This window comes from Mauremys reevesii, linkage group 4, assembly GCF_016161935.1.
Source record: "Mauremys reevesii isolate NIE-2019 linkage group 4, ASM1616193v1, whole genome shotgun sequence".
Taxonomy (NCBI): domain Eukaryota; kingdom Metazoa; phylum Chordata; order Testudines; family Geoemydidae; genus Mauremys; species Mauremys reevesii.
Genome location: NC_052626.1, coordinates 134,342,432 through 134,369,318, shown reverse-complemented (window position 1 = coordinate 134,369,318; position 26,887 = coordinate 134,342,432). Strand labels below are relative to the sequence as shown.

The following is a 26,887-nucleotide window of genomic DNA, read 5'->3' as shown; positions in this document are numbered from 1 at the left end:
GCACCTAGTGGGATTGTCAAAAGCACCTAGGCACCTAATTCCCAGTGATCTGAACAGGAATTAGGAGCTCAGGTGCTTTTGAAAATCCCATTAGGCTCTTCTCTGTGTTTTTAGGTGCCCAAATACCTTTAAAAGCCTGGCCCTAAAGGTACGTCTACACAGCTGTTCAACACCCACGGCTGGCACAGCTCAGCTGACTCAGGCTAGCGGGACTCGGGTTATGGGGCTCTAAAATTGCTGTGTAGACGTTTGGGCTTGGGCTGAAGTCTGAGCTCTGGGACCTCAAGAGAGGCGAGGGGTCCCAGAGCCCGGCTCCAGCCTGAGCCCAAACATCTACACAGCAATTGATAGCCCCGCAGCCCAAGCCAGCTGTCCCCGGACAGCCAAGGCCGTGCCACAGGACTTTTATTCCAGTGTAGACGTGCCCTACGTGACCCAATAAGTTTGCCCCCATCTCTAATATTCACAATCATTTCACTGCTCTAGAGAGTCATTTGTCCTGGGTAGGTCTGGGTCAGTCAGCACGCACTGAACGGCAAAGCGGGGTCCACAGGGAACCATCCCAGGCTGGTGTCTTTCTGCAGTGGAGGAGGAGGAGAAGGAAGTCAGATGTTCATGCATGCACCTAGTGCAGCCTTCCCGGCATGCTGCTTGGCCAGACTCAGGGAAAGGACATTGCATGTTTCACCCAGGGAGCGCCCTGCGAGCCTGCTTGGGGACGGATACTGAGAGGGTAGAAGCTGCAGCTCCCCTGGGTTATGCATGAGCGATGCTCATCAGGATGGTACAGGGGAAACCGCTTACTTACAAAATGTACATGATGACGCCCAGGGACCACATGTCACAGGACTTATCGTACTTCTCTGGGCCCAGCACCTCCGGGGCTGAGGAAAGAAAGAAAGAAAGAAAAATTCACAAGGCAGTCAGAGATGTTGTGCAAGGAGGTTACAGGGTTAAACACAGAAGTGATGCCTCTGGAGGGAGGAGCGCTAACGCAGGCTGAGACCAGGGGTTTGATGGACCCATCACTCCAATCCTGAGCCATTTGACAGTAGACGCAGCTTAGCACAGTTGATGAGGTGCTCCAGAGAGGCCCTGCTCTTGGAAAGGACCTAATTATATAGGTCCTCTTGCCACGCTGTGCCAGGGGAGCCAGGACTAGACTAGCAACGGGTGCTACACATCAGGCCAGAGGGGCATTCACAGAGCTGTGTAGGGCAAGTGCCAGGAAGAGTCTCACGTGCCCACACTGTGAATTGCTTATACAATGCCCTGATGTGTGCTAGGTGCATTGCAGAAAGAGGAGATGCACATGCCCCTGCCCTGCTTACCACACCTGGCACAGGACCTGGGATGGCATTTGCAATATACCTGGCTGTAATTGTCACCACCAGCTCCCGAGCAGGGACCACAGCGGAACAGATCTCCAGGGCATGTCTGCTATGAAACCGGGCCCCTGGGTTGCCCAGCAGAGGAGTTTGGATTTTAACACGGCAGTAGGGCTGGGAACCCACAGCCTTTCCAACTCTGCAGCCTATACCGGAACTTCAGAGCTGAACACCCCAAAGACCTCTGTCTGGATCAGAATTCTGCCTCTCAGGCCCAACCCTACACCCCGCTACAGCTATAGTTCAAACTGAAGTTATGGGCCTGATGCAGGAACTACTCCCTTCGGTTCTCTGGCTTGTGTTATACACGGGCAGCCAGACTAGATGATCACTGTGGGTCCCTTTCTGGCCTTACAGTCTCTGAATCCACAGCTCCTGGCCTCCCCTGCATAAAACAGCAGCAATACCGGGACAGTCTGGATGCCTGTAACCCCCATTCCTGGGAAAGGGGCGAGGCATCTCAGCTTCCCCAGTGACTTACCCACGTAGTAAGGTGTGTAGCACGGCGTGGCCAGGGAGTTGTGTGTGGTGGTTTCTTTAGCAAAGCCGAAATCGGTGAGTTTCAGTACAGTGTTCGGCCTTTTTGAGGTGTACAAGAGGTTTTCTGGCTGTGAAAACACAATGAATAAAAAGCAAACTAAGTGCTGGCCAAGTCCTCCGGGCTCCTACCTCCCGCATAGCCAGGGGCAGCATTAGAACAGTGCTAGCATGTCAGAGGCACTGAAGGTTTGACCATGAACATACCAGTGGGAGTCATGTGGTTAGAAGTGAGCCAGAGAGGATTCCATCCACCCCATTGCAACTCAACTCTCAGCACTTTGCTGCCTGATTTTTCCCTCCCTAGGGCAAGACCTGATTTGTAACAAATCAAGTGGGTCACGTATCAGAGATCCCAGAATCATCCCTTCTCTCCCCACTCGCACCCCTGAGCCTTCCAGGTCCTAGCTAAGTCCAGAAGCGTGAAGATACGGCACGGTTAGTGGGACTTCCAGGCCAGTTCTATAAACCCCAGCACATTCAGGTAAGGATCTACAACTTCTGAGATTTGTTACAAGCCAGCGAGCGAGACCTGGGATATTCCGCAGAGAGCCCTGTCTCCCACACCAATTGACACTGAAGAGCTAACAGGAGGGGTGCGGACATTGGCAGTGTGGAGTTGTAAATCAACAGGGAAGGGCAAGTCTCACAAATCCCTTCCTGAGCCCATCCCTTGCCCCAGGGGCTTGGTACTATTCAGGTAACTTGCACTGATTTTCCCGACACAATTTTAGATCTTCAGTTTTCGTGCTTCTCTTGACAGTTCTCTCTCTCCACCCCCTCCCACACCATAATCTCCTCCACCAGGAAGCTGCATCTCTCAGGGAACTGCGTGCACCTTTGCAACTTGTAAATCTGTTGCCAATTGAGGGTGTTTAGCCCCAATACCCTGGGGAAATGCCAATCAAAGTAACTGTATTCTGCTTCTGCAAAATTCCCTGTGGTTTCATTTGGACGTGGGACTCCTCTTTGCTTCCTGCCCTGGGCAGCGGTGTCGTGCGACTGCGGAACAGCTGCTGTGGGGTGGCTGCGTTTCAGAGGTGGATGGAGGGTTTTGGTTTATGAATGGCACCACACCCCAGTATACAAAGTTCTTTGGGAAGACAGATGCTATATGAAAATACAAGACCATATGAACAAGGAAGTCTTGCCTGCTTACAAGTGAATTCTAGATCAATACAGACCTCGCCCTTTAAGAATTCTGCTGCTCTTACAGAAAGGAAATGCCATTTTCACAAGAACTCATTGTTTCAATGGACTTCACCCTATAGGGCAGGGGAAATGATAAGGGCCAGGTCCACACCCCAGAGTCAAGGAGACTTCAGTTTCAGCAAGTTATCCGCTTCCCTCTCAGCCAAACCAGCCACCCTCTCACCGTCTTCATTATGGGCTCTGACTGATCTCTGCAGGTAGCCTGCAATGAAACCCAAAGGCCAGCCAGAGCTGAACTGGGCTGACACTTTCCCCAGCTGACCTCTGCCTTCACGGAGGCCGTTCCCATAGACATGTACAGAGAGATAGTGCCCAGACCGAAAACCTATGGTCCAAACACCCCAACCTTGGAAGGGTCCAGCTCCTGATCTGAAGGGTCATGTCCCCATACTGACGGATGCAGGAGTACAAGAGTACAGCTGTCAGCTCTTGTTTGAAAGGTGCCAACAGGAGCCATGAGCCGCATCGCTCTTCCACCCCCTCCCGCAACTCTCCTGCCTTTCAAAAAGCACAAGTTACTTGAGGCTGGTTAACCTCAGTGGGCCTCTTAAACGCAAGCTAGGGAGTGGCTGCAGCACTCCTCTGGATTGTACAATGTTATGCGGGCCAGGACACTGGGGGTCGTGCAAGCAGAGGGCCGTCCGCTAGGGGCAAAGACCTTGAACACTCTCTAGCATCCGCTAGGCGCTCAGTACCTTAACATCCCGGTGTGCTATGTTAATCGAGTGCAAGTACTGGATGGCTTCTCCAATGCTCTTCATTATTTCTGAAGCCTCTAGAGGAGTTAAAGAGAATGTAAAAGTATTTAAAACTCGGCAATTTAAAGTAAAGCCACCCCCCCACCCCAAGGTGATGCAAGTGCATCTCTGAAGGCAAGAGCTGGAGAGCGCCACAGAGAAACCCTCAGAGTCAGAAAGCAAAGAAGCTCTTATGCCTGAAGTCTCCCTTTCCGAGCAGGGTTCTTCACATGGGCCCTGCCCGCGAAGAGAGTAGACCTGCTACAATCACTTCCAATACGAGGGATTTGGGGGAGCACCAGCCACTGGCTTTGACCCTAGACTGTTCAGTAGGCTGAGCTCAGTACGGCTAACGGAGACCACTGCCCGCCACTTTAGGACACGGGGAGAGGAAGGGAATTGGATAGTCAGAAGCTCAGCTCAGCTCTCACACTTAGCTGCAAGGTGGCTGGAGAGTGCGGGTGCACACAAATCTGAGATTCAGGCAGGATTAGAGCTGGCTGGGAAACAATCTTGCCTCCCTTCCCAAGGAAAAATTTCAGTGAAAATGGAAATTTTTTTCCTTTCCAACATTTTTCTGGGGAAAAGAATCAGGTTCTCTTAAAATTACTCACATTTTTGTTTGGGGGGGGGGGGGGGGGGGAAGAGTTTGCAGAAGTTCCAACCAGCTCTAAGGCAAGATATTTTCACTCAACCAACATAAAACAGCCAAGGGGTTAAAAAAAGCCCCCGGTCCCATCCATACCCCGTTCCGTGAAGGCCTGGTCTCCCCTATCTTGAATTCGACTGAAGAGCTCCCCACCATCCAAGCTGAAATACAGAAACAAGTGGAGTTAAAGGTGTAGCCGCTACCTCCCCCACCCATCAGGCCTCTCCAGTGGGCCTTCAAGATCCTCATTGATCATTCCAAGCCAAACACGGCCAGGAGTCGCGCACTGAGCTTTGGGGAGATGCCCCAATACACACTGCACGGGGTGAGAGATCTTGCAACATTTCTGGCTTTGTTTCCAAGTTCAGGGAGATTAACCTCCCTTCCTCCCACACCCTGCCTCCAAGTTTGCCCCTTTTGCAACCCTTCCATTTCCAGGCCTCTCTCCCCTCTTCAGAAAGCAGCCAAGAGAGACTGCACAGCAGAGGACTCCCTCCGCTGCAGGCAGGCAGTGGGCCAGCACCTGTAGATTTCCTGGCCACATGAGAGCAACCATACGAAGGCACCTTTACAATAAAGAGAGCAGATTGCGCTAGAAACACCACAAGTTTCCAGCCTAGCTAGCCTACTTTTCAGCAAAAGCCACCGGAGCTACATTCAACCACACAAGTAAGGAGGCATTGAACTCAGAGTTCCACCCAGCCTGTGTGCTCAGGTCACACCAGCGCACAAGCTCCTGTGCCAGTCAGTCACCTGACAAGCTGGGTGGCCGGCAGTCGGCAGACTGAGGGTACGTCTACACTACGGGATTATTCCAATTTTACATAAACCGGTTTAGTAAAACAGATTGTATAAAATCGAGTGCACTAGGCCACACTAAACACATTCATTCGGTGGTGTGCGTCCACGGTCCGAGGCTAGCATCAATTTCTGGAGCGTTGCACTGTGGGTAGCTATTCCGTAGCTATCCCATAGTTCCCACAGTCTCCCCCGCCCCTTGGAATTCTGGGTTGAGATTCCAGTGCCTGATGGGGCAAAAATCATTGTCACGGGTGGTTCTCGGTAAATGTCGTCAGTCACTCCTTCCTCTGGGAAAGCAACGTCAGACAATCATTTTGCGCCCTTTTTCCCTGGATTGCCCTGGCAGACGTCATTAGCATGGCAACCATGGAGCCTGTTTTGCCTTTTGTTACTGTCACCGTATGTGTACTAAATGCCACTGACAGAGGCGATTCAGCAGCGCTACACAGCAGCATTCATTTGCTTCTGCACGATAGCAGAGATGGTTACCAGTCATATTGTACTGTCTACCATGCCACTGTAAACTGGCAATGAGATGACGGTTACCAGTCCTTCTGTGCTGTACCATCTGCTGCTGTCATAGGTGCCCCTGGCTGAGATCAGCCAGGGGTGCAAAAGACAAAAATGGGAATGACTCCCTGAGTCAATCCCTCCTTTATGGTATCTAAAAATAGAATCAGTCCTGCCTAGAATATGGGGCAAGTGTACTAGAGAACCAGTGTATCAGAGAACCAGAGAGCACAGCCGCTCCGTGTCACATCCTGCAGAAATGATGAGCTGTATGCCATTCATAGGGGGTGCCCCTGCAACAACCCCACCTGTTGATTCCCTCCTCCCCCAGCCTTCCTGGGCTACCGTTGCAGTGTCCCCCCATTTGTGTGATGAAGTAATAAAGAATGCAAGAATAAGAAACAGTGACTTGTTAGTGAGCTAAAATGAGGGGAAGGCAGCCTCCAGCTGCTATGATAGTCCAGACAGGACATTAAGCAGTGTGGGGGAAAGGAGCCCAGAAGCCGCTGCTATGATAGTCCAGGCAGTACAGAATCTTTTCTTTACACATGAAGGGTGGGGGCTGATGGAGCTCAGCCCCCTGTTGCTATGATGAAGACGGTTAGCAGCCGTTCTGTACCATCTACTGGGAATGACCAGGAGACCAGCCAGGAGCACTCATGGGCTGATGATGAGGACGGATACCAGTCCTTCTGTCCTATACCATCTGCCACAAGGCTGATGATGACGATGGATATCAGTCATATTGTACCATCAGCCACCAAGGAGGTGGGGGGAGGATGCTACAGTTCACTGCCACAGCATCGCGTCTACCAGCAGCATTCAGTAGAGATGGGGTGACATTTAAAAGGGTCAAGAGATGATTTTTTTCCCTTTTCCTTCTGGGGCTGGGTGTGGGGGGCGGTAAATTGACGAGCTATGCCCTGAACCACCGCGGACAATGTGTTTGACCCTACAGGCATTGGGAGCTCAGCCAAGAATGCAAATGCTTTTCGGAGACTGCAGGAACTGTGGGATAGCTTGAGTCCTCAGTCCCCCCTCCCTCCCTCCATGAGCGTCCATTTGATTCTTTGGCTTTCCGTTACGCTTGTCACGCAGGAGTGTGCTGAGTCCCGCTATGGCCTCTGTCTGGAGATTTTTTTAAAATGCTTTGGAATTTCGTCTTCTGTAACGGAGCTCTGATAGAACAGATTTGTCTGCCCATACAGCGATCACATCCGTACAGTCCATGCTGGAGCTCTTTTTGCATTTGGGACTGCATCGCCACCTGTGCAGATCAGAGCTCCACGCTGTGTAAGCAGGAAATGATATTCAAAAGTTCGCGGGGCTTTTCCTGTCTACCTGGCCACTGCATCCGAGTTCTGATTGCTGTCCAGAGCGGTCAGTGGTGCACTGTGGGATACCACCCGGAGGCCAATACCATCGATTTGCGGCCCCACTAACCCTAATCCGATATGGTAATACCGATATTAGCGCTACTCCTCTCGTTGGGGAGGAGTACAGAAACCGGTTTAAAGAGCCCTTTATATCGATATAAAGGGCCTCTTAGTGTGGACGGGTGTGGCGTTAAATCGGTTTAACGCTCTTAAAACCGGTTTAAACGCCTAGTGTAGACCAGGCCTGACTGAGCACAAGGGCGAATGGGACAAAACACAGTAGCACCCTGGTGCTCAAAGAGGCTCTTCCCCCAGCAGCTCCCACTGATTTCATAGACCCCAGGCCTCAGCCCGGTGGCTTTGGTCTCCCTGAAGAGTTCTGGCTTTTGAAGCCACTAGCCCAAGTTATGCAGAGTGAACGATGCAGCTAAAATATTTGAATACAAAGCTAACTTCAGTATTCCTCCACCAGATGGATACAGAGGTCTTGGGGCTAAAGCACTGGCTGAGGACTCAGTTCCCAGCTCTGCCAGACTCCTTGAGTGACCCTGAGCAAGCCAGTTAGCCTCCCTGTGCCCACGCTCCCCATCTACGGGAAACGAGATTTCCTCTCTTTGTCTCGTCTAGCGATTTGGGGTAGGAACTCTCTCTTGGTACGTGTCCACACAGCGACTAGCACAGTGGGGCCCAAATCTCAAACAGGCTTCTCAGCACTATCCCCGATACAAATAACGAACACAGAGCTGAGCTATGCGATAGAGGGTACCGGAAAGGACAGAGAATGTGTGTCCATTCTAACAGCTGCACAGCCAAGTACTGAGTTACAAACGCCCTGGATCTGAACGGAGACACGAACATACCTGAGTCACAGGGCTGTATGGGACACTGCAACCGTGTCTGTTTCCTCTTTGGTTACTTTCCATCTTATACAGAGCCCATCCTGGCAGCGTGTAAGCCTATTCCAGTCCATCACGCTCAGGCTAGCTTTAAAATAGCAGGTGGCTATTAAAGCACTGCTTCAACTGGTTTCACACGCGCATTTGACAGCGCAGTGACCGGCTTCCTATTGTTCGTTCAGACGTCGCTGTTGCTGTCTCCCCACATACACAGATGAGCTTCTCAAACCTTCTCTGCCAGCGGATGCCCGGGATCTCAGCACGAGTATCGGAAGAATCTTCCCACACAGAGAACTCAGAAGGCTCTTGCACAACAGATCAGCAGCTTAACCTTTGCAAACCCTCAACAGCTCCTCTGTCTCCCCCTCCCCGCCCCCTGACAATCTGTTGGCCTGGGCCACGGGAGACATTTTGGCAAGGAAGCTGCATTAAAAATCACAGCTGCGGTTGGGATGTGGTTTCGATACTTTCCCCTTCATTCCTCCTTCCCCGTATCAAACTTCTGAGAGCACCAGACTCGCTCAGACATTGCTGTGAACACCAGCCTGTCACTCTCTTCCCTGCTCCTTGCCGGTGGTGTGCCCCTGGTCTGACAGCCACTGCTGCCCAACAACCAGCTCAGCCCCACACATGACAGCACGGCTGGCACTTCAAAAGCTACCAACACCTTTTGCATGGCAAAAGCTGGTCTGGTTTATGAAGAACCCTTTGCATGTGAGAATATGATGGGTTCTGTTACAACAAGAATAAGGATCCACGGGCCATTCGCCTGCTTACCTAGCTCCAGATTTTCCAAAATGACTCCGCAACCAGCAGCTCACACTCCGGCCCCAGTTCTGGGTGCTGCGCACTTGGAAAATCTGGCTCTTGAATGCCAAACTACTACATCTCTCAGTGGCTTTGTTTTTCCCTGATCATAGAAAGCCATTTCCCCCCTACCAACGCCGCCTCAGTCATTACAAGAACTCCCCCTACACACTGAGGTTAGAAATCAAACCTTCCCACCTCATACATAACAATTCTCAAGGGCTATAATAAAAAATCTTGTGCATTTCTATAGCAAATTCTGTTTCAGTTCAAAGATCATAAAGCATTCTACAAACGTTAAGGAATATTTTCACGCCATGACGTGAACATGTATAAAAAAAATCCATACTACAGATGAGGAAACTGAGGCACAGAGAGATTAAAATGACTTGCATAGAACACCCGGGGTGTCAGAGCCCAGGAGTTCCTGGCCCTCAGCCGCATATTCTGACCAATACGCCGTGCTGCTTTCAAAATGTTTGAATTAATGTGATGGCAGGGTCAGAGGTAAATCCTGGGAATCCATGAGACATGGCCTTTCCAAAAGCCTTCAGCTACCGATACTTAGAAGTGTTGGTGGCCAATCATTCACAAGCTCAGAATGAGGCACTGGGAGCCTGGGCACCAGTTCTTTCTAGATGATCCCCAATATCCTAAGTTTTCCCAGGCATTTTCCACAGGTTCTCCAGAGCGACAGCCTCCCCTGAGAGAAGAGATGCGGTCAAGCGGGAGGAGGGATTTGGCTTGTTTCTCCTCTCACACAACACTTACCACTCCATGACTATAAGCAGGCACTTCCTCCCCTGGTACAGGTTTTCATAGACATCAATGATCTTTACAATGTGGGCACACTGAGATGCCCTCCAGTGGAGTTCGACTTCCCTGCGGGCTTTGGGGCAGTCCTGCAGCATCTAAAAGAAAGAAGGAAAATTCAGTCTTTTCTCCCCCATGCAGCAAAATTTCCAAAATCACAATTTTGTCCAAGACACTTGAACAAAAGCTTCTGGATTCAAAAGGTCTGAGATGTTGCCATAACTCCATGACATTCTGCTTATAAAGCTTTCATGTGCTCTCTATTAGACCTCTGCAGATAGATCAGGGAAAGATACAACTAGGGGCATGAAGGACAAAGTAACAGAGCCTGATGCATTCTCGTCCATTATTATTTGGTATGAGAAAACAACCTGTGAGGTAAGTCTAGCCCTATACAATGCCTGGAGCGCCATCTAGTGGAGGATATGCACAATTCCAGCCATTTGGTTCTTAGCCAACGCAAAACAAAGCAACAGCTATTAGAGGTGTACAGTTGTGTCATTAATTCCTGCTTGAGCGTAACTTGGGAAATAGGTGCCCTAAAATTAATTGAACTTGCAAGTAAAGGCCAAAGACGTCTATACTAGCAGCAGGAGGCCTGCACTTACTACATCTTTAGATCAACAAGGATATAATAATCGACACTCTCCAGGGACGCCAGACCCTGCCTTAGGGGTTATTTAATTTTTTACTGGGAATAGACACTGCAACCATTCACACCCAACAAAGGCAGATGACAATGTTACCCTGGTACGTTCTGCTTTCTCTCCCAGCACTTAGCTGTGAAGTCAGGGCCAGAAGGGCCACATCTCAGCCCACCACTGGGCTGCATCACAAGATGGGTGCAATGGGACCTTGGTACTGAGCGCCCGTGATGAAAGGTCAGGACAAGTCAACTCACACGCGGGGGGTGGAGGGTGACATTTTGGAGAGCCCTTCCCTGGCAAATAAATTTGAATAGCTAACTCACAAGGCTCCTCCTCTGGGGTCCCACATCAGAGTCTACCCCCACGCTTTGGCAGAGGGATGCTCAATGCTCCCTTCAACGACCCCACACATGCAAGAATGGGGAGGAGGAGGTTTGCTTGAGCATAGTATGCACCTCCTCTCCCCTTTTGGAGGCAGAGGAAGCTACCTCCACAGCATTCCCAGCCTGTCTGCTCAGGTAGCAAAAAGCTCTGCCCTTGCTAGCAGCAGACTTTAAAAAAAATCACTCACATAGCATCAGCACCAGACATATTACCGGGGTTTACGGTCTGTCCATACGTAGGACTGACGGTCCTTTGGAGCCCATCCCCTCTGTGTAGCACCTGCCGCATAAATGGAGCCCAGCAGAGAGCAGCTGTTTGCATTCTCAGGCAGACGATGCCATCTAGTGGCAAAAAGTGGCTGCATAAAAATTCTTGCCATTCTGTGGATCTGAAGTACACACAAGCACATGTAGAGGAGCTGTTCATCACATCACTCCCAGCGGCTTGAGCTTTGTATTGGTCAAAGAAATCAATCTACATTATAAACATCTGCAAAATCCTAGTGACTTTTTTTTTTTTAAGTCACGCTGTGCACTTATGCAGCGCCTTTCCCCTGAGGAGCTCAAAGAGCCATACAAACCAGCTCATCTCAATTGATTAGACTCTTCCTGTTGGTATGCATACCTCCACCTTTTCATGTTCTCTGTATGTATAAATATCTCCTGTCTGTGTGTTCCATTCTATGCATCTGAAGAAGTGAGCTGTAGCTCACGAAAGCTCATGCTAAAATAAATGCGTTAGTCTTTAAGGTGCCACAAGTACTCCTGTTCTTTTTGCGGATACAGACTAACACGGCTGCTAATCTGAAACAATACAAACCAGAGCAAGCTAAGGTTATGTCTACACTGCCGGAGTAAGTCAACCTACGCAACACGACTCCAGCTACGTGAATAACCATTGGGTCTACACCGCGGGGGTGGACGGGAGAAAAATCTCCCATTGACTTACCTTACTCTTCCCGTCAGGGGTGGAGTACAGGGGTCAACTGGAGAGCGATCTGCAGTCGATTTGGCAGGTCTTTACTAGATCTGCTAAATCAACCACCAGTGGATCAATCCCCGCTGTAGTGTAGACCTGCCCTCAAGCCTCATCACGTTCCTTTGAGGTATGCCATCATCATCATCATCCCAATCTTACAAATGGGGAAACTGAGGCATGGATAAGAAAAGTGATTTTCCCAAGATCGCACAGTGGGTTAGTGATACATGGGGGATGGTTCGCTCTTCTGACCTCATGAAACAGGTTTCTCTGCTGGGATTATTCAGTCCATTGGATCCAAATTAGAGCAATGTTACAGACCAATCAACAGTAAAGGCTAATTGATAGATACTGAATCCATCAGCTCCACCATTAAAGACCTGAAAGAGGGTACAGGAGGAGGGTCAGAGGAGAGTATTACTACTCAATGACTTGAAAGGTCATCACGGATTGGCCCATTTAGGATCTTGCTGAGTTGCATGAGTCTGGTTTCCTTAATTACATCAATTTACCCAATAATTGCTCTTAATAAAATAGTTCTCTGGAGCACATTAACTAACTTCCTCATCCAATTACTGTTATTGGAGCACTGGCTACTGAAGGACATTGGCTAAATGTTTCCCTTCGAGCATTTACGAGGCTGAACCTAGAGCGGTGGAGGGGAACTATGCTTTTGGTACATAGGGGACTGTGCTGGCATCCACTGAAGTCAAAGGCAAAATGTCCCATCAGTTCAGTGGCAGAAGTATCAAGCCTCTACATAATAAATAGAGCTGGTTATAAACAGCAAAAAATGCTAGTGTGAATTTAAATTATTTTTATTGATTTTTCAAAGTTTCAAAAATACGGCAATGAAATATTTTGATCTCTGAAAAATTTAGAGCTCTATGACTGGTTTAAAAAAAAAAACAGACACACACATACACCAATGAAAGTTTACATATCAACATTTTCCAAGGAGTTTGTTCTAGTCAAAAATTAAAATTTACAATTCCCATGGGACCTTTGAGGATCTGGGCCTGTGTGTTCAGTGCTACTGCTGACGTTTCCCAGCTTAGAGGGACACAGGCAGGTTAAACATGCTTTTAAAAAACAAGCTTCTTTATCTGTGTAACTAGCATCACCTCAGATTATTAGCAGAGCAGGGCATACGACCATACCTGCTTTGAGCAGTTCTGCCCATTAACTGTAACAGCCTGCTACATTCTCACAGCTAAGTGGGAGATAGCAAGGTCCGCTGGACTGGGAGTCAAGGAACCTGGGTTCTTCTTGACTCAGTTGCCGTGAAACTTGGGGCAAGTCCCTTTGAGAGATGCAATGACATGTACAATCATCTAGTGGAAGTGATAAATGCCTGGGCTTTATGGTTCAAATGCTGCCAAGAAATGGCAGAAAGAATGAAAAGTTTGGAAGGGGAGGGAAGGATTTAATTTTAATTTTCTGAAGACATTTTCTATTGGAAATATTAGCATTACAGATGGGATGTTTGAGAGGGTCCATTTAGCTGCTGTGGATCCCTTTAAAAATTGCTATGCTGGATGTGGAACATTAAATATCCACAATTAAGAGCCCAAGAATATCTCAACTGGGTGCTATGGACACCTCAACCATATAGAATTAATGTTGGTTGGGGAACATACACAGCATGAGCTCACACCTCAGCACCAACCAGAAAGCCCATTAGCTACACATCCCCCAGAGATTATTTAAAAAAACCCATCCCATGCATTGGGAAGACAAAATAAATAAGCAAGATTCTCTCTAAATAGTACGTTTCTCAGCTTTTCCAGCAGGAGTCAACAGCTCTTTAAGGAGTCCCCTAACTTCCACAAAGGCTGCTCACAGCTCTCAGGTGCTGGAAAGATTTGCTAGTCTGCCAGAGTTTTTTAATTACCACGTTTGTCAGCATAAACAAACAGCCTTAAATATATGCAGCAGACTCCTAAATACAAGACAACAAATGTCTCTTACACAAAGCCACGTACCCTCCCTCCAGCAAGTATCCCAAGGCTCATTGTTGCATGCATGCTGTTAAGTAGACTGGATATTTGTCTCGCTGATTCTACATCCAGGCTCTTGTTGGGGTCTGCGTTTCAGTTTAATGGCAAAGTTTAGCACCAGAGCTGGGCAACCCAGGTGGAGAGTATCTACCTACCCTTTCCTAGGAAACTCACCATGTGTGGACACTCAAATGCCTAGCTCAGCTCCGTTCAGATTTACACACTGCCCATCTAATTTTATGTCCTTCGGCAGCACATGGCCTCAGATTGAGAATAAAAGCACAAGCTTCAGGCAAACGGTGGTTTGGAAAGCCATAAGCTAGAACATCAATGGTGTACTGGTGTGTGCTTAGGTGTGTCACAGCAAGCCAGACTGTATTACACCCTTAAGGGAAGAGACTCCCTGTGGGGGATAGAACAAGGTTAGGGACATATTCTGGGACTTTTCTTTTACCGGGGGGGGGGGGAAGCAATTTTGGCTTCATTTTACAACAGGAGTAATAAAACCACCTCCTCCACTGCCTCTCTCAGCCAATACGGTACAGTTGGAGAGGGCCTGCATCCAATCAGTTTCCTGGGCTCGAGCCAGCCTCACCAAGCTGCACCGCCTCTAGCTCTTTGGCTCAAGCACGGTCAAAAACGATGTTCTAATCTCATCCAGGTTTCCTCAAGCAAGCCTGTCGGAACCGCCGAGAGGCCTTCTAGTGCTAAGTTCACCTACAGACTGGGTCATGAGCAGCTGACTCACACCACCAACAGAATAACCAACTCCTGCCACCCTCAAGGCAAAAATGGCACCCTGGGCTTAATTATCTTTTTCACAACACTTTTTGAATAGAAACGATGCCCTCCCGTGACGACTTTCATTCAAAGAATCAAAAGACATTTGCCAGGTTAAAGCCAAATATCACCCCTCCACACACAGACAGGAAGCAGCAGTTATCCCCCGCTTTACAGAGGGTGATACCAACAGCACATAAGGCAGTGTGGTCTAATGGACAGCGCATTGGACTGGGAGATGGGAATCTATTCCCAGTTCTGCCACTGACCCTCTCTCTGTTCTGCAGTTTCCCCTCCCACTCTCAGTCTGTCCTGTCTGTTTGGATTGCAAGCTCCTCGCTATGTATTTGTACAGCATCCAAGACAACAGGGCAGTAGGTGTTACTGTCATTTAGGGTGACCAGACATCTTGATATTATTGGTACTGTCCCAATATTGGGGGCTTTGTCTTATATACACATGATTCCACCACCACCCCGGAAAAAAAAAGTCTCGATTTTTCACACTGGCTATCTGGTCACCTTACTGTAATACAACAACAGTTAAGCCACTTACTCAAAGTCTGACACAGTGAGTCAGTGGTGGAGTGGGGGATAGAACCAGGGAGCTCCAGCTCCCAACCCCCTGCTCTAACTACGAGGTGACACTGCCTCCTACCGCTCTAGTTACAAGCCAAACGTTTTCAGTTAAAGGCTCTGCACAGAAGCCGGCCAGAAAAGCTTCAAGGAAACCCAAGCTACAACTGGCAACTCGGTGTCAGCAAACAGCATGACAGCTCCTGGAAAGAATGCAGCACCAAGCCACTGCCTATCCAGATACGGCCAGCAGCCACCGTGTATACACACACACACAGCACAGAGCTAGGGGCCCCAGCTGAGGCCAGGCACATTCCACAGACTGTCAAACCTGCATTCCAGGCTCAAAGAGGTTCCCCAAGGGGGGAAGGGAAAAGAGGAGGAAACAAAAGGAAAAACCACTAGCCTAGGCTGGCTATTAGACAGAACTGCATGGTGCATTCCTGGCGTGGAGGCCAGGGAGCAGCTAAGAAAACAAAAGAATCACTGCGGATTTCCCAGGCCCAGTCAGGGAGCAGACAAATGCCAACTCTTACGGACAAATCCTCACGAATGTAACAGGATAGGAATCCTGAAGCCCTATCGAGAGCAAGATCCTTGTTATGAGTTTTCAAATCATCTTACCGAGTTCTAGAGCAGGAATAAGATTCTCCATCAGCTGCTGCGGGACATTTCCTCAAGAGGCAGTGATTGCTTCTCTACTGTACAGAGAGAGAAGGCAGCAACTCTTGGGCATGGAAATGAATGTGCTTTGGTTTTGTTTTTAACCTCTCTCTCACACACACGCCCCATATTTGCTTGTGTTTGCGTGTGCCCTGATAGTTGAATGGGTCCACGCTACAAATGTTTGCTGGCACGGCTCTGTCAGACAGAGTGGGCAGAGGTGTGATCCCTGACTGACAGAGCTGTGCCAGCAAAAACCCCTACTGTAAATGCAGTCACACGGGCCAAACTCTTTGCCTCTATGGTTTATTTCACGGGGTGGGTGGGGCAAGAGGGGAGGGGATATGTGGAACAAGCTATCCTGCTGAAAGCACCATTTTGCCAGTATAAATGGAGTCCTCGCTAGGAGCACTTTGCCAGGGTAACGTACCAGTCTCCAGCAAAGCGCTCCTAGTATAGATCTGGCCTGGTAAGTTTGCATTCCCAACCTGCAATAAAAACCTGTGCTTCATTACAGGGAGAGGGGAGCCAAGAGCCGCTCTTTGGCTGCCTGGCCCCTAATCCCATTAGCCTGATTACTTATAACTTGGTCACTCAGACCTCAGTATCCAAGGCCAATCCTGCCAGAATGTGGCAATGAGAACTGGTGAACATGGAGGTAACTCCACTGGGATACTTGACCTAAATAGCTAAACTAGGAAGTGGGGGGGGGGGGATCTTTGCTTTCCCCGCCTGGGCTTTTAACAGCAGCCCTCTCCAGAGCACGATGTATGGAAGTCCAGACGTTATTCCCAGCTACACATCATAGAAACAGGATTGAATTTATCATTAGTATCGCAGTAGCGCCTAGGAGTCCCCGCCGTGGTTCAGGGCCCCATTGTACTGTACAAGCACAAACAAAACCATCAAGGTTATGTCTACACCACAGAGCCTTCTGTCAGCATAGCTGTGTCTACACGGTGGGTTTCATAAGCGTAGCAATGTTTCCGGTCAGACAGACACCTGTCAGGGATGGCCTAGAATAGATAATACTTAGTCCTGCCTTGAATGCAGGGGACTGGGCTAGAGGACCTCTCGAGGTCCCTTCCAGTCCTACACTCATATGATTCCAAGGGCTGTGGGCTTTACACCCCCTGGCTGATCTGTACAGGCCAGTGTAAGTTTTAAGTGCAGACCAAACCCAAGAGACCATCTCTGCCCCACTTTGGATTTCAACAGCCTGGGTACTATCTGGAACTGTTTCTAGCCTAGAAATAAAATCATATTGTACCACAGGGCCAATTCTACCACACGCACCATTCACAAGCCACTTAGCACAGAAGCCCAGTGAACTACGGAAAGGATAACCCATTTTTGCGATACGCTCACTTTATCCTTTTAGGGCACTAGTCCAAATAAATAAAGAAAATTGAAACAAAGTTCAAAGCTGCTCTTTCTATATGCCAGGCTGCCTCTAATTCATTCATGAGTGTATAAAACCATCACGCATGCGGAGGGATTTCAGCAGCAACTGGCACCAATAAAGTTCGCTGCCTCAATACTATACCTCTAGGAATCAGAACACAGGAACGCCCCCCAAAGCATCTCCAGCCTGTGCTGAGCAGATCTCACTTTAAAGAACAGAAATGCACTCCAGTGTGTGCTGCTTTCTGACATTAAATCGGGGTATTTTTGGTAGGGATTGGGGGAAAAACCTCTGCTCATCCCCCTCCTCACCCTGTTCTCCCATGCCATCAAAAAAGAAAAGTGTCCTTGCTGACAATCCATATGCATATCATAACCAAATCCATGGTCACTGAAGACATCATGGCAGCAAGAAAGTTCAGAACTCTGATCCTCCTTCTTGAGTTAAAGGAAAGTCTCTGTTAGCAGTAAAGGGCCCATGCCAGAGTTCACGTCAGCTGCTCTGAATCTAACCAGTAGAGGGTGAGAGACACCAGGCAAAACAGCTGTTGTGACAGGAGTTTTTCGGCACCAGCCAAACTGGAAACTCAAAGCAAAGCTCTGGGAGGGGTACAGGTCGCCCCTGGTCAATTCTCATCAGTGGGGGTAGTGAGCCCACCCCAATGACAGGATACACACAGCTCTGATATTTGTCCATTTCCTCTCTCACACACACACTCTCTACCAACCCCCTTTACTGAGAAGAAAATCTCCCACACAGCCCAGCAGGACTGGCCTGGAAAGAGCATGAGATTTCCCCTGTGGGTGACCTGGTACCCTGGGGATATCAGGCTGGCTTGGGAACCTCCAGTTCTCACGTCACCGCTGTCGGTTTCCCACGAGCGCTCTGATGCTGCAACAAAACCCAACTGGTATCGAACAAGCCCCATGTGACAGGAGGGCAGATGCTGTTTTCTTTGCTCTCGTTTCTCTGAGGAGGCAGCCATGACATTTTAAAATACACAGAATTTAAAGGGGGGGAATAGCCCACCCCAAAAAACCGTTATTGCTTCCACCCCTCCCCCTTGTGCGCACTCACTCGGGGTGCTGCTGAGGCCGATAAAAGAACAGGAAGCACCAACACTATAAACAGCAAGGAAATAATAGAGTCATGAGAGACAAGAGGAAGTCACTGCAGAGGCTCCTTTCAGTGTCTGAAATAGATCGGTCCCCACCACCCACCCATCCCAGCCTGTGACCTTTGAAGATGGAGTTGCCGGAATTGCCCTGTCGCTATTAATGGCTTACAGTGCAGAGCTGATCTTACCCTTCCCCCCTCCCGGGGCCCAAACATATGAAATCGGCGGGCCTGTGTACGTGCAATGGGGGGGTATTACAGCTGGAGAGACGCTAAAGAGGATTTGAGTTTTTTAAGTTGCCTGGCTCCCTGACGGGGCAGGGATAGGGTGACCAGATGTCCCGATTTTATAGGGATAGTCCCGATTTTGGGGTCTTTTTCTTATATAGGCTCCTATTACCCCCCACCCCCTGTCCCGATTTTTCACATTTGCTCTCTGGTCAGGACACAGCGTATTTAACAACCCTACGTTTGCAAAAAGGATCCCAGGATCTACCATGAGCCTAAGCAGTCAGAGCTCAGGGCACAGCACTTGTATTCCCCTCTATGGTACAGCAAGGGGGATTCTGGCCCCCCTGCCCGTCACCGCTTGGGTGGAGACAAACATCTCTTTGCCTTTTGACCCGGGTATTCCCAGGATGAACAGTTTCCTGCCTTTACTGTGTTGTTCCCAGCAAAAGACATTCTGCCTAAGCAGACCCGCTTTGCTTCTCACCTCAGACAGCACATAGTGTCACTGGACAAAGAAGCAATGAGACAACATTGGTCAGCATGGCAGGTGGTGGTCTCAGTAGCCTAACCATAGTCAAGTTTGTGTTTTTTCTTGCAGGCATCAAGAGACAGCAAAGGAGAGATTTAAGGGGAGATCTGAAGGACAATGAAGTAGTTTTGCAGGTGTTTATGGGAAGCTCCTGGCAAGTATGAGCAGCAGCCCAGGAGAAAGACAAAGGTACATGCAACACACAAGAGAGGGGGAATAGCAAGGGAACCTCCCTTTGAACTCTTCCAATAGTTTATTTCAATAAAAACCCGTCTCTTCTGACATTTTAAGAAACCACTATTTGCAGGACCCACAGTTAAACAGTGTGCTGTCTGCTGCAGCACTGCCACTGTGAGAGATGCTAGTGCATCAAAAGATAATCTGGGCAAAATCACAACACAATGCAGAAGCTGTGACTTATTTTTAAAAGCTCTATTATTTACAGCTGTTTCCAAAAAGCCTGGTGGAGCAGGGGAGCGGCAGGAAAAGAAGAATCATCCGCAATCGCCAGCTAGAAAAGTTAGACGGCAGGAAATAATTTCATGTTATTCTGACTATAACAAACAGGGGAGGGTATAAATAGATCTATCTACTTTTTAAGAGGTAACTCAGAATCCTTTTAAAGCAGCTCAGTGTATTACTAATGAAATCAGAGCCGTGGCCCCTATAACCTGCACAGGTACAGCACAGTGACATTTGCCTTTGTAATATTCAGACACCCACACAGGCAAGTAAACACCCTATCTGCAATTCAACTAAATAAATACTCAGACACCCCACCACCACCGATTTCCTGTTTCCCTGGGGAATGGGGAACAGTCCATTTTGGGATGGGAGAGGAGAGTGATTAACTCTTGATAAGGTAATTTGTTCTATTTCAGGAGGTTTTTCTGATAGCAGAATGAAGGTCACAGCAGTGAGATGTTTAACAAAGGCCAGATTTAATCACGTTTCTTTCATAGGCAGGCTTTTATTGCTGGGGAATATGCCAGGCAGACTGCAGGAGCCTTGAAAGAAAAGCGAATAGCTCTGGTTCTGAGGTTCAGGACATTGACAAGAAGGCCATGCAGAAGCCATGCAAAAATCACTCCATGGCATCTGGCCTTGAGGCAGAAAGATCTCAACACTTAGAGATGTCCCTAATTCCCAAGTGGAAACACCTGCAGAGTAGGAGTATTTGGCAGTCCAAGGAAGGTCAGACTGAGCAGCTGGAAATGGGGGCGGAAGAAAAACAGGAGAGAGAGATCAAGGAGGGATACTTATATTACATGCACACACGAACCACAGCTGCATTGCAAAGGGCTACAGGCACCTTTGACCTGCTGCATAGACCAGGGATATAAACCCATTCTGGGAGAGGGCTGAATTTCATTGTTAATTATGGTCCGGGGTTAAAGCTGCAGTCTCCATACTCCTCCCAACCCACAGTGATTCTTGGCTGGTGCCAGTAGGAGGTCTGCACGCAGCTCCAGGGGAGCTCCTTTGTTTAGTAAATGAACTTGGCGGGTATCATCACTTGTTCGGTACCATATTGCTGCATTCAGCTTCATTCAGTGCAAAAATACGCTCGCCTTCAGGACCATCATAATTTCTGCCCTTTGGTTCTCCTTCCTCCACCATCCTCCTTTCTGTTTCCCTTCCTCTTCTCCCTGCATTTCCTTCCCTACAGTAATTCTCAATTCCCCCCACTCACAGGTTTCACCCCCACTCATTCCTCCAAATAGTTCATGCTGACTTTTCAAGTGCCCTTCGGCTTCGGAGTCAACACCCCAAAGAGGCTAATGACAGGCAGTGGAGTTAACACCTCTCAGAGTCCTTGTTTCGGGCCGTGTGCAGACTCAGGCAGACCACCCTGCATTGGTTACGTTTGGAGGCCTCTCTCTGCAACCACGAGATTACTTTAAAAAAGAAAAACTTAGATTCTAAACATTCATGTGGGTCACACGAATACGTCAGACAGGCGATGCGTTTGACAGCTCCCGAGGTAAGCACAGCACTGCCAAAATACACCCATCTTTGTAATGGGTGGGGTGGGGGCGTGGCAGCATGCAACATAACAGTACAGAAAAGGGAGGGAAATTTTGGCCAATGACAAGGATAATGCCCGCCCCCACATCCCACATCCACCCTCTCTTGGGAGGCAGCGTCTCCTCTTCATCCTCCTTCCCCGTGCTCCAACACTAAGAGCCATCGCCATCAGAACCACGAGTCCCCAGACAGTACCCCCACTTGTATTCATTCCATCAGAGCACCCAGCATTAGATCTCCCCTCTCCACCCCAGTTTCCAGCACAAGAGAGTCTAACAAAGCTGGCATTTGCATCGTCCTTCCGAATCAGCTCAGCCTTTCAACGCTTCAGGAGTGTGGGGGTAAGGAGACAGCAGGGTGCTCATTCCCTCCTTATCCCAGAGGCCTCTGGATAAAACTGGACCCAGAAAGGGCAGGAAACTTGCTAATGAGTTTCAGTGCTGTTATCATTCCTATTCTTAGTGTCACTTCTCATGCCTCTTCCACTGGCCACTTACCCCCAGTACATGCTGAATGTGCACGTCAGGTGACAAATAGCAAATCCAGGCAGAGAGCTTCCATTAGTCTCCAGGCTGCCATCTGAGGACACTCCCACCCACCAGTAACAATTCTGATGAAACTAGGGAAGGGTCTCGTGCAGTGACACTCAGACCTCAGGGGTCCACGTGCCAAATTAGTGATCGACATCATCCAAAAGAGCCACAGTAACGTGAACTCATGGTTTAATAGAATACTATATGGAGATATACCTATCTCATAGAACTGGAAGGGACCCTGAAAGGTCATCGAGTCCAGCCACCTGCCTTCACCAGCAGGACCAAGTACTGATTTTGCCCCAAATCCCTAAGTGTCCCCCTCAAGGACTGAACTCACAACCCTGGGTTTACAGACAGACAGATAGATATCCTGCAACAAAAATGACTGCTCAAGTATTCTACAATGGCTTAATAACCTAGAAAAACATCCTGATTGGTTAATAATTAACTCACACATTGTCTTAACATCAGGTGCTGCAAAGAGCCACAGGAGACACATTACAAACCCACTTGCAACTCCTGAACCTCAGTCTAAGTATCCCTGGTCCAGTAGGGAGGGCACTGGACTCGGAGTCAGGAGATCTGCGTTCTGTTCCCATAAGTGGCCTACTGTGTGATCATGGGCAATTCGCTTCCCCTCTCTGTGCCCCCGTTTGCCCCTGCCACCTTCTGTGACCATCTTGTCTATTTATACTGTAAGATCTTCAGGGAAGGGACTATCTCACCAGGTGCAGACACAGCCCCTAGCACAACAGGGCCTGATCTCAGCTGGGGCTTCAGATTCTACTAGAATGCAAAGATAACTTAATAATAGATCGGGAGGAGAGGGGGATGGGAGAAGAGGACAGAAGCACCCTATTGCCATTGCCCCCTCTTCTTTTACCAGTGATGTGTTTTTAATAGCCTGGATGAAGGAGAAAGGACAGAGCAAGTGTAACATCCAGGGATGAAGACATAAAAGCATTTCTGTCTTTGTTCTGCATTGGTGGGTAGGGGTGCAACCTGAGTGCAGAAAGGAAGGGTAGTCTTGTAGTTACGCACATCTTATTGTGAAGTCCTGTGGCATTTAAGTGGATGAAGCCACTGGGTTTCTATGGAGATTACGTTACAAACCCATAGGATTTGATTGAGATTTAGAGCCCTTCTATTTTTAGCTATCTTATAAAATTCTATAGCGCAGATCCAATGATTAATTTCCATAGGATGTTTCAACAACCCTTTAGAATGCAAGGTGGGCGACGTAATATTTTTTAATTGGACCAACTTCTGCAGGTGAAAGAGACGAGCTTGTGAGCTCACAGGTCTGAAGACGAGCTCTGGGTAGCTCAAAAGCTTGTCTCTTTCACCAACAAAAGTTGCTCCAACAAAAGATATCCCCTCACTCACCTTGTCTCTCTAATATCCTGGGAGCAACATGGTTACAATGACACTGCAGAGAAGCCTTTAGAAATGTTAAATTCTACAGGATGATTTTTCCATAAGAGGCTGGACTGGGAGTCAGGAGATCTGGGTGTGACGGGTTGGACTCCTTGGGGAGTCACTTGATGTGCTGAGATACCACTGAGTCTACCTGTTCTGCCAGCATGGGCCCCCTTTACCTGTCTTGCTGAGCCAGGCTCTTAAAACCTCCTCTAACACACACCCAGCTCTGGGAAGACTCAGTTTAAGGGACTTGCTCCAGCACTCGGATGTCCACCTCCCTTGGAACACAGACCCAAAGATATAGTATATTCACCTCTTCCCTCAATATAGAAGAGTGCATGCACAATTTCTCGCCCTCCCTCCCCCGCTCAGTTAGAAATCACAAACTGGGTTATATTATAAACCAGAAATAAATGTATTAACTATAACAGGTGTATTTTAAGTAGTTAAGGAGGTAGCAGACAGAACAAGGCAGATTACTAAGGAAATAAAACACAGCACGCAAACTAAGCTTAATACACTAAAGAAACTGGTTACATGCAAGTTCTTCTCACCCTAAATGTGGTTCTAATATCTTCTTCACAGGCCAGATGCCTTTCCAGCCTGGGTTCAGTTCTTTTCCCCAGTTCAGTCTTAGTTGTTTCCAGCAGTCATCTTGGGTGGGGTAGCAGGGGAGAATTGATGGCCTGGATTACCTCACTCCCCACTCTTAAATAGGATTTGCATAAGGCCGGAGTCCTTTGTTTCCTAGTTTGACCCCACTTCCCTTATAGTGGAAAATTACAAGAAGTCCCAGGTACTGTTTTAGTATCAGGTGACAAGACCACCTGACTCTGTAGGGCCCTTGTAACCGTTCTTCACAGGCTGACCCACAAGTTCACGGGAAAACGAAGCTTTTTTCCAGTCCATATTTTCATAAAGAACACGGAATGACATGTCACACCAGGTTCCATCCCCAGCTCAATACATGGCAGGAGGAATTCCACTAATTGCTGTGTGGCCTGGTTTCCCCTCACATTAACAGGGATCATAATACCCTACTCACAGAAGATTACAATCATTCACAACCTTAAGTACTTTGAAATCCTTGGATGCAAGGCTCGGTGCAATTAATAAAACCATCACTCCCTAGCAGGCACATAGCTTTTATATATACACATACTTATATCAATGCATTTTATAAAAATACCACTAGACAAAATAGCTTCCCACAGGTCACCCTACAGATCAGTAAGGCAGAGCTATGACATGAACCCAGGTCTCCAAAGTTCTGGCCCAGTGCCTTATCCATTGCTCCCTAGTCACTATTTATGCTGCTTTATCAGTGCGAATCAAAAATATTTTGCTGTAGCTCACAGCTTGCTCCGATCACTTGGACACCGTGTCTAGTGTGTTCAAGTGCGTTGATTAGGAAGAACCCCCCCATGTCCCTAATTTAGTTCCAATGCCTTGGGTAGCCTACAGCTGGGGCAATATTTGTACTTCCTGTTTTACCTTGAGCAGGCTCGTGGGGGGGTGGGGGAGGGAGAACCCTTTGTGTTGGGTCAGGGTACAGAAAGGGTTAATTGATCTCTGCCCACTCCTGTGTTCCAGCGGCACACACTGACCGCCTCACACAGAAAATGCTCACATCACGGGTTAGAATGCTTTAGGTTGCAGGAGGGTTTGCTACCAAGATACAAGCCTTCTAAATACAACTTTTTAAGAGAACGGCTAGTGTGAGGAGTAACTTTCCTAACTCAGAGCTTGGGGAAAGAGGGGTAGAGGAATAGCAAAGAGGAAGATAACCAATATGAAGACTGACAATTTGCAGTAAAAACCCTACAGTGAGCAGCTATTTTCACTTCAGCTTTTTCCACCTCTGCTATCTCTGGTTCCCCTTCTAAACTAGGCCTTTGCTGAGATCACACTATTGATTTATCAAGTGGGAAGTGATAACAGGGGAATCCAAGGGGATCTCGATCATCTTCATTTCCTGCTAGCAAAAGAATATCCCCATGGTATTTAAATGAGCAAGGACTCCAGCCTGCCCTGACCTGAACATCTGTGAGGATAAAGACACATGGGAAACACATTCTCGTTTGCTGACTCCCCAAGGCTGAGATAGGCTAGAGACAATCAGCACAACACATGGAATTGGTCTTGATGGCAGGCACCAAGCATCATCAGCATGCAGTATAATGTGGGTCTTTACTCCCCATGCCCACAGCGGCACAGAACCATCTCCTCTCTCTTGCATTTCAAACCTTTGTTTGAAGGAAGGAATTAAACTGCACTCTCCTCCTTACTCGAGTGCTCCCACCATCGCCGATTCCCTTCCCTAAGCTCAGTTTAATGGTCTCTCAAGCATGAATGGCTTTTACTCACTTCTGCTTTACTCCAATCAGCATGAGATTCAACAGTGGGAAATAGTCAATGAGGAAGGTTGTTGGAATATGCAGAACAAGTTGTTCCAAAAATGACCTCCTAGGTACAGAAGACTGATCCAATTTACTGGGTGCAGGAAGTATTTTTATGGTTATTGCTTACAACAGAGGCACATCCAGTTTGAAAAAAAAGCCCATAAACAGAGTGCTGCAGTGACAAATAGCCCCAGAGAAATCTATAAATCATCAGAGAACAAGACAGTCACACAACTTCAGACAATCAATCAGATACACACACACACGGGCATGCTCTAGGGGGGCAAGCAGGGCCCCCCCAATAATCAGCAGGAGCACCGAACTCCTCTGGCCTCAGGGCCCCGGTGGGGAGAGTGAAATCCTCTGGCCCAGGGACTGCGGCGAGGACACAGAATGTGCCCCTCCAAAAGCTGGGGAATTCACACACACACACACACACACACACCTCTACCTCTCGGAAAACAGCAGGAAAAGCTCATTGATGGGCTGACAGGCCTGACTGGTTGCAGCTCTCAAACCTATTGGGGAAAGGCGACCGCCCACAGAGCTGCCTGCTGAGCAAAACCCCCAAAAGCAGGAAGCAGTAAAGACAAAGCAAACCCCAGTAGGTTTTTAGAATCACTTGACAAGAGACTCTTGCCAGACTATATCAAAGAGCATCAGATAAGATGAAAGGTACAATAAGTCTCAGGAAGACAACTAAACCCTCCCCACCCTGGGCAAAATGAAAAAAACAAACAACCACTAACAGACAATTTATCTCTCTTCCTTCCCAAACTCTCTCTCCCCCACCCCATCCAAATTTTCTTCACAACGCCAATGTGATGGCTGACACCTTGGCAGACACATGGGGGACTGAACTAGGGACCTCCAGAGCTAAAAACATCAGCCAGCTACTGCTAGAGCATCCCTGGCTAGAGCTTTAATTTACTCATATCCTCTGGCAAATAGTCAGAGAGTGGGGCCTCCAACATGAAGACACAGATACCATATCACCTCTCTACCGCAGTATAACTGGAGGCAAGGTCCTATGATCCACTGGGTTGTAGCACGGCTTGGAGCCGAGCTCCAGATTTCTAAAACCACCATAGCTTTTAATAAGTCACTTCACCTCTCCAACCCTTGGTTTATTCATCTGTAAAATGGGGATGCTACCTACTCCACAAGGAGACTTAGTGAGTGAATGCTTGAGGAGCAAGGTTCAGAGCTGCATAGGCTCTTACCCAAAGCCTTTCATTAGAGGCTCAAAGGCGGGCGGGGGGTATGTATTCTTCTTGTTCACAGATGGGGAAATTTGGCAGGGAGAGACTCAAGAGCTTTAACATTGGGTGTAGGAGTTTCTTTTGTACGAGCAAAAAGGCAGGTGACTGTCCAGATATCCAGAGGGGCATTTGACGTTCATTTGCTATCAAGGGAGGTGAATTCCAGGGTCAGGAGCCATGATCCTCTTTATAGATACCAGTAC

The 26,887-nt window shown here is 48.3% G+C and overlaps 1 protein-coding gene across 2 annotated transcripts in view; it reads right to left on the bottom strand.

The window, feature by feature from the left end:
* Positions 1-26,887, bottom strand: part of MAPKAPK2 (MAPK activated protein kinase 2) — an 80,459-nt gene that overhangs the window by 5,676 nt on the left and 47,896 nt on the right. For both annotated transcript variants that reach the window (XM_039534441.1, XM_039534443.1), the window contains exons 2-6: positions 9,685-9,824; positions 4,620-4,684; positions 3,833-3,912; positions 1,870-1,996; positions 809-884 (exon numbers count right to left, since the gene is read on the bottom strand). In XM_039534441.1, the coding sequence (XP_039390375.1) occupies positions 809-884; positions 1,870-1,996; positions 3,833-3,912; positions 4,620-4,684; positions 9,685-9,824 (488 nt within the window). The remainder of the gene's footprint in view (positions 1-808; positions 885-1,869; positions 1,997-3,832; positions 3,913-4,619; positions 4,685-9,684; positions 9,825-26,887) is intronic.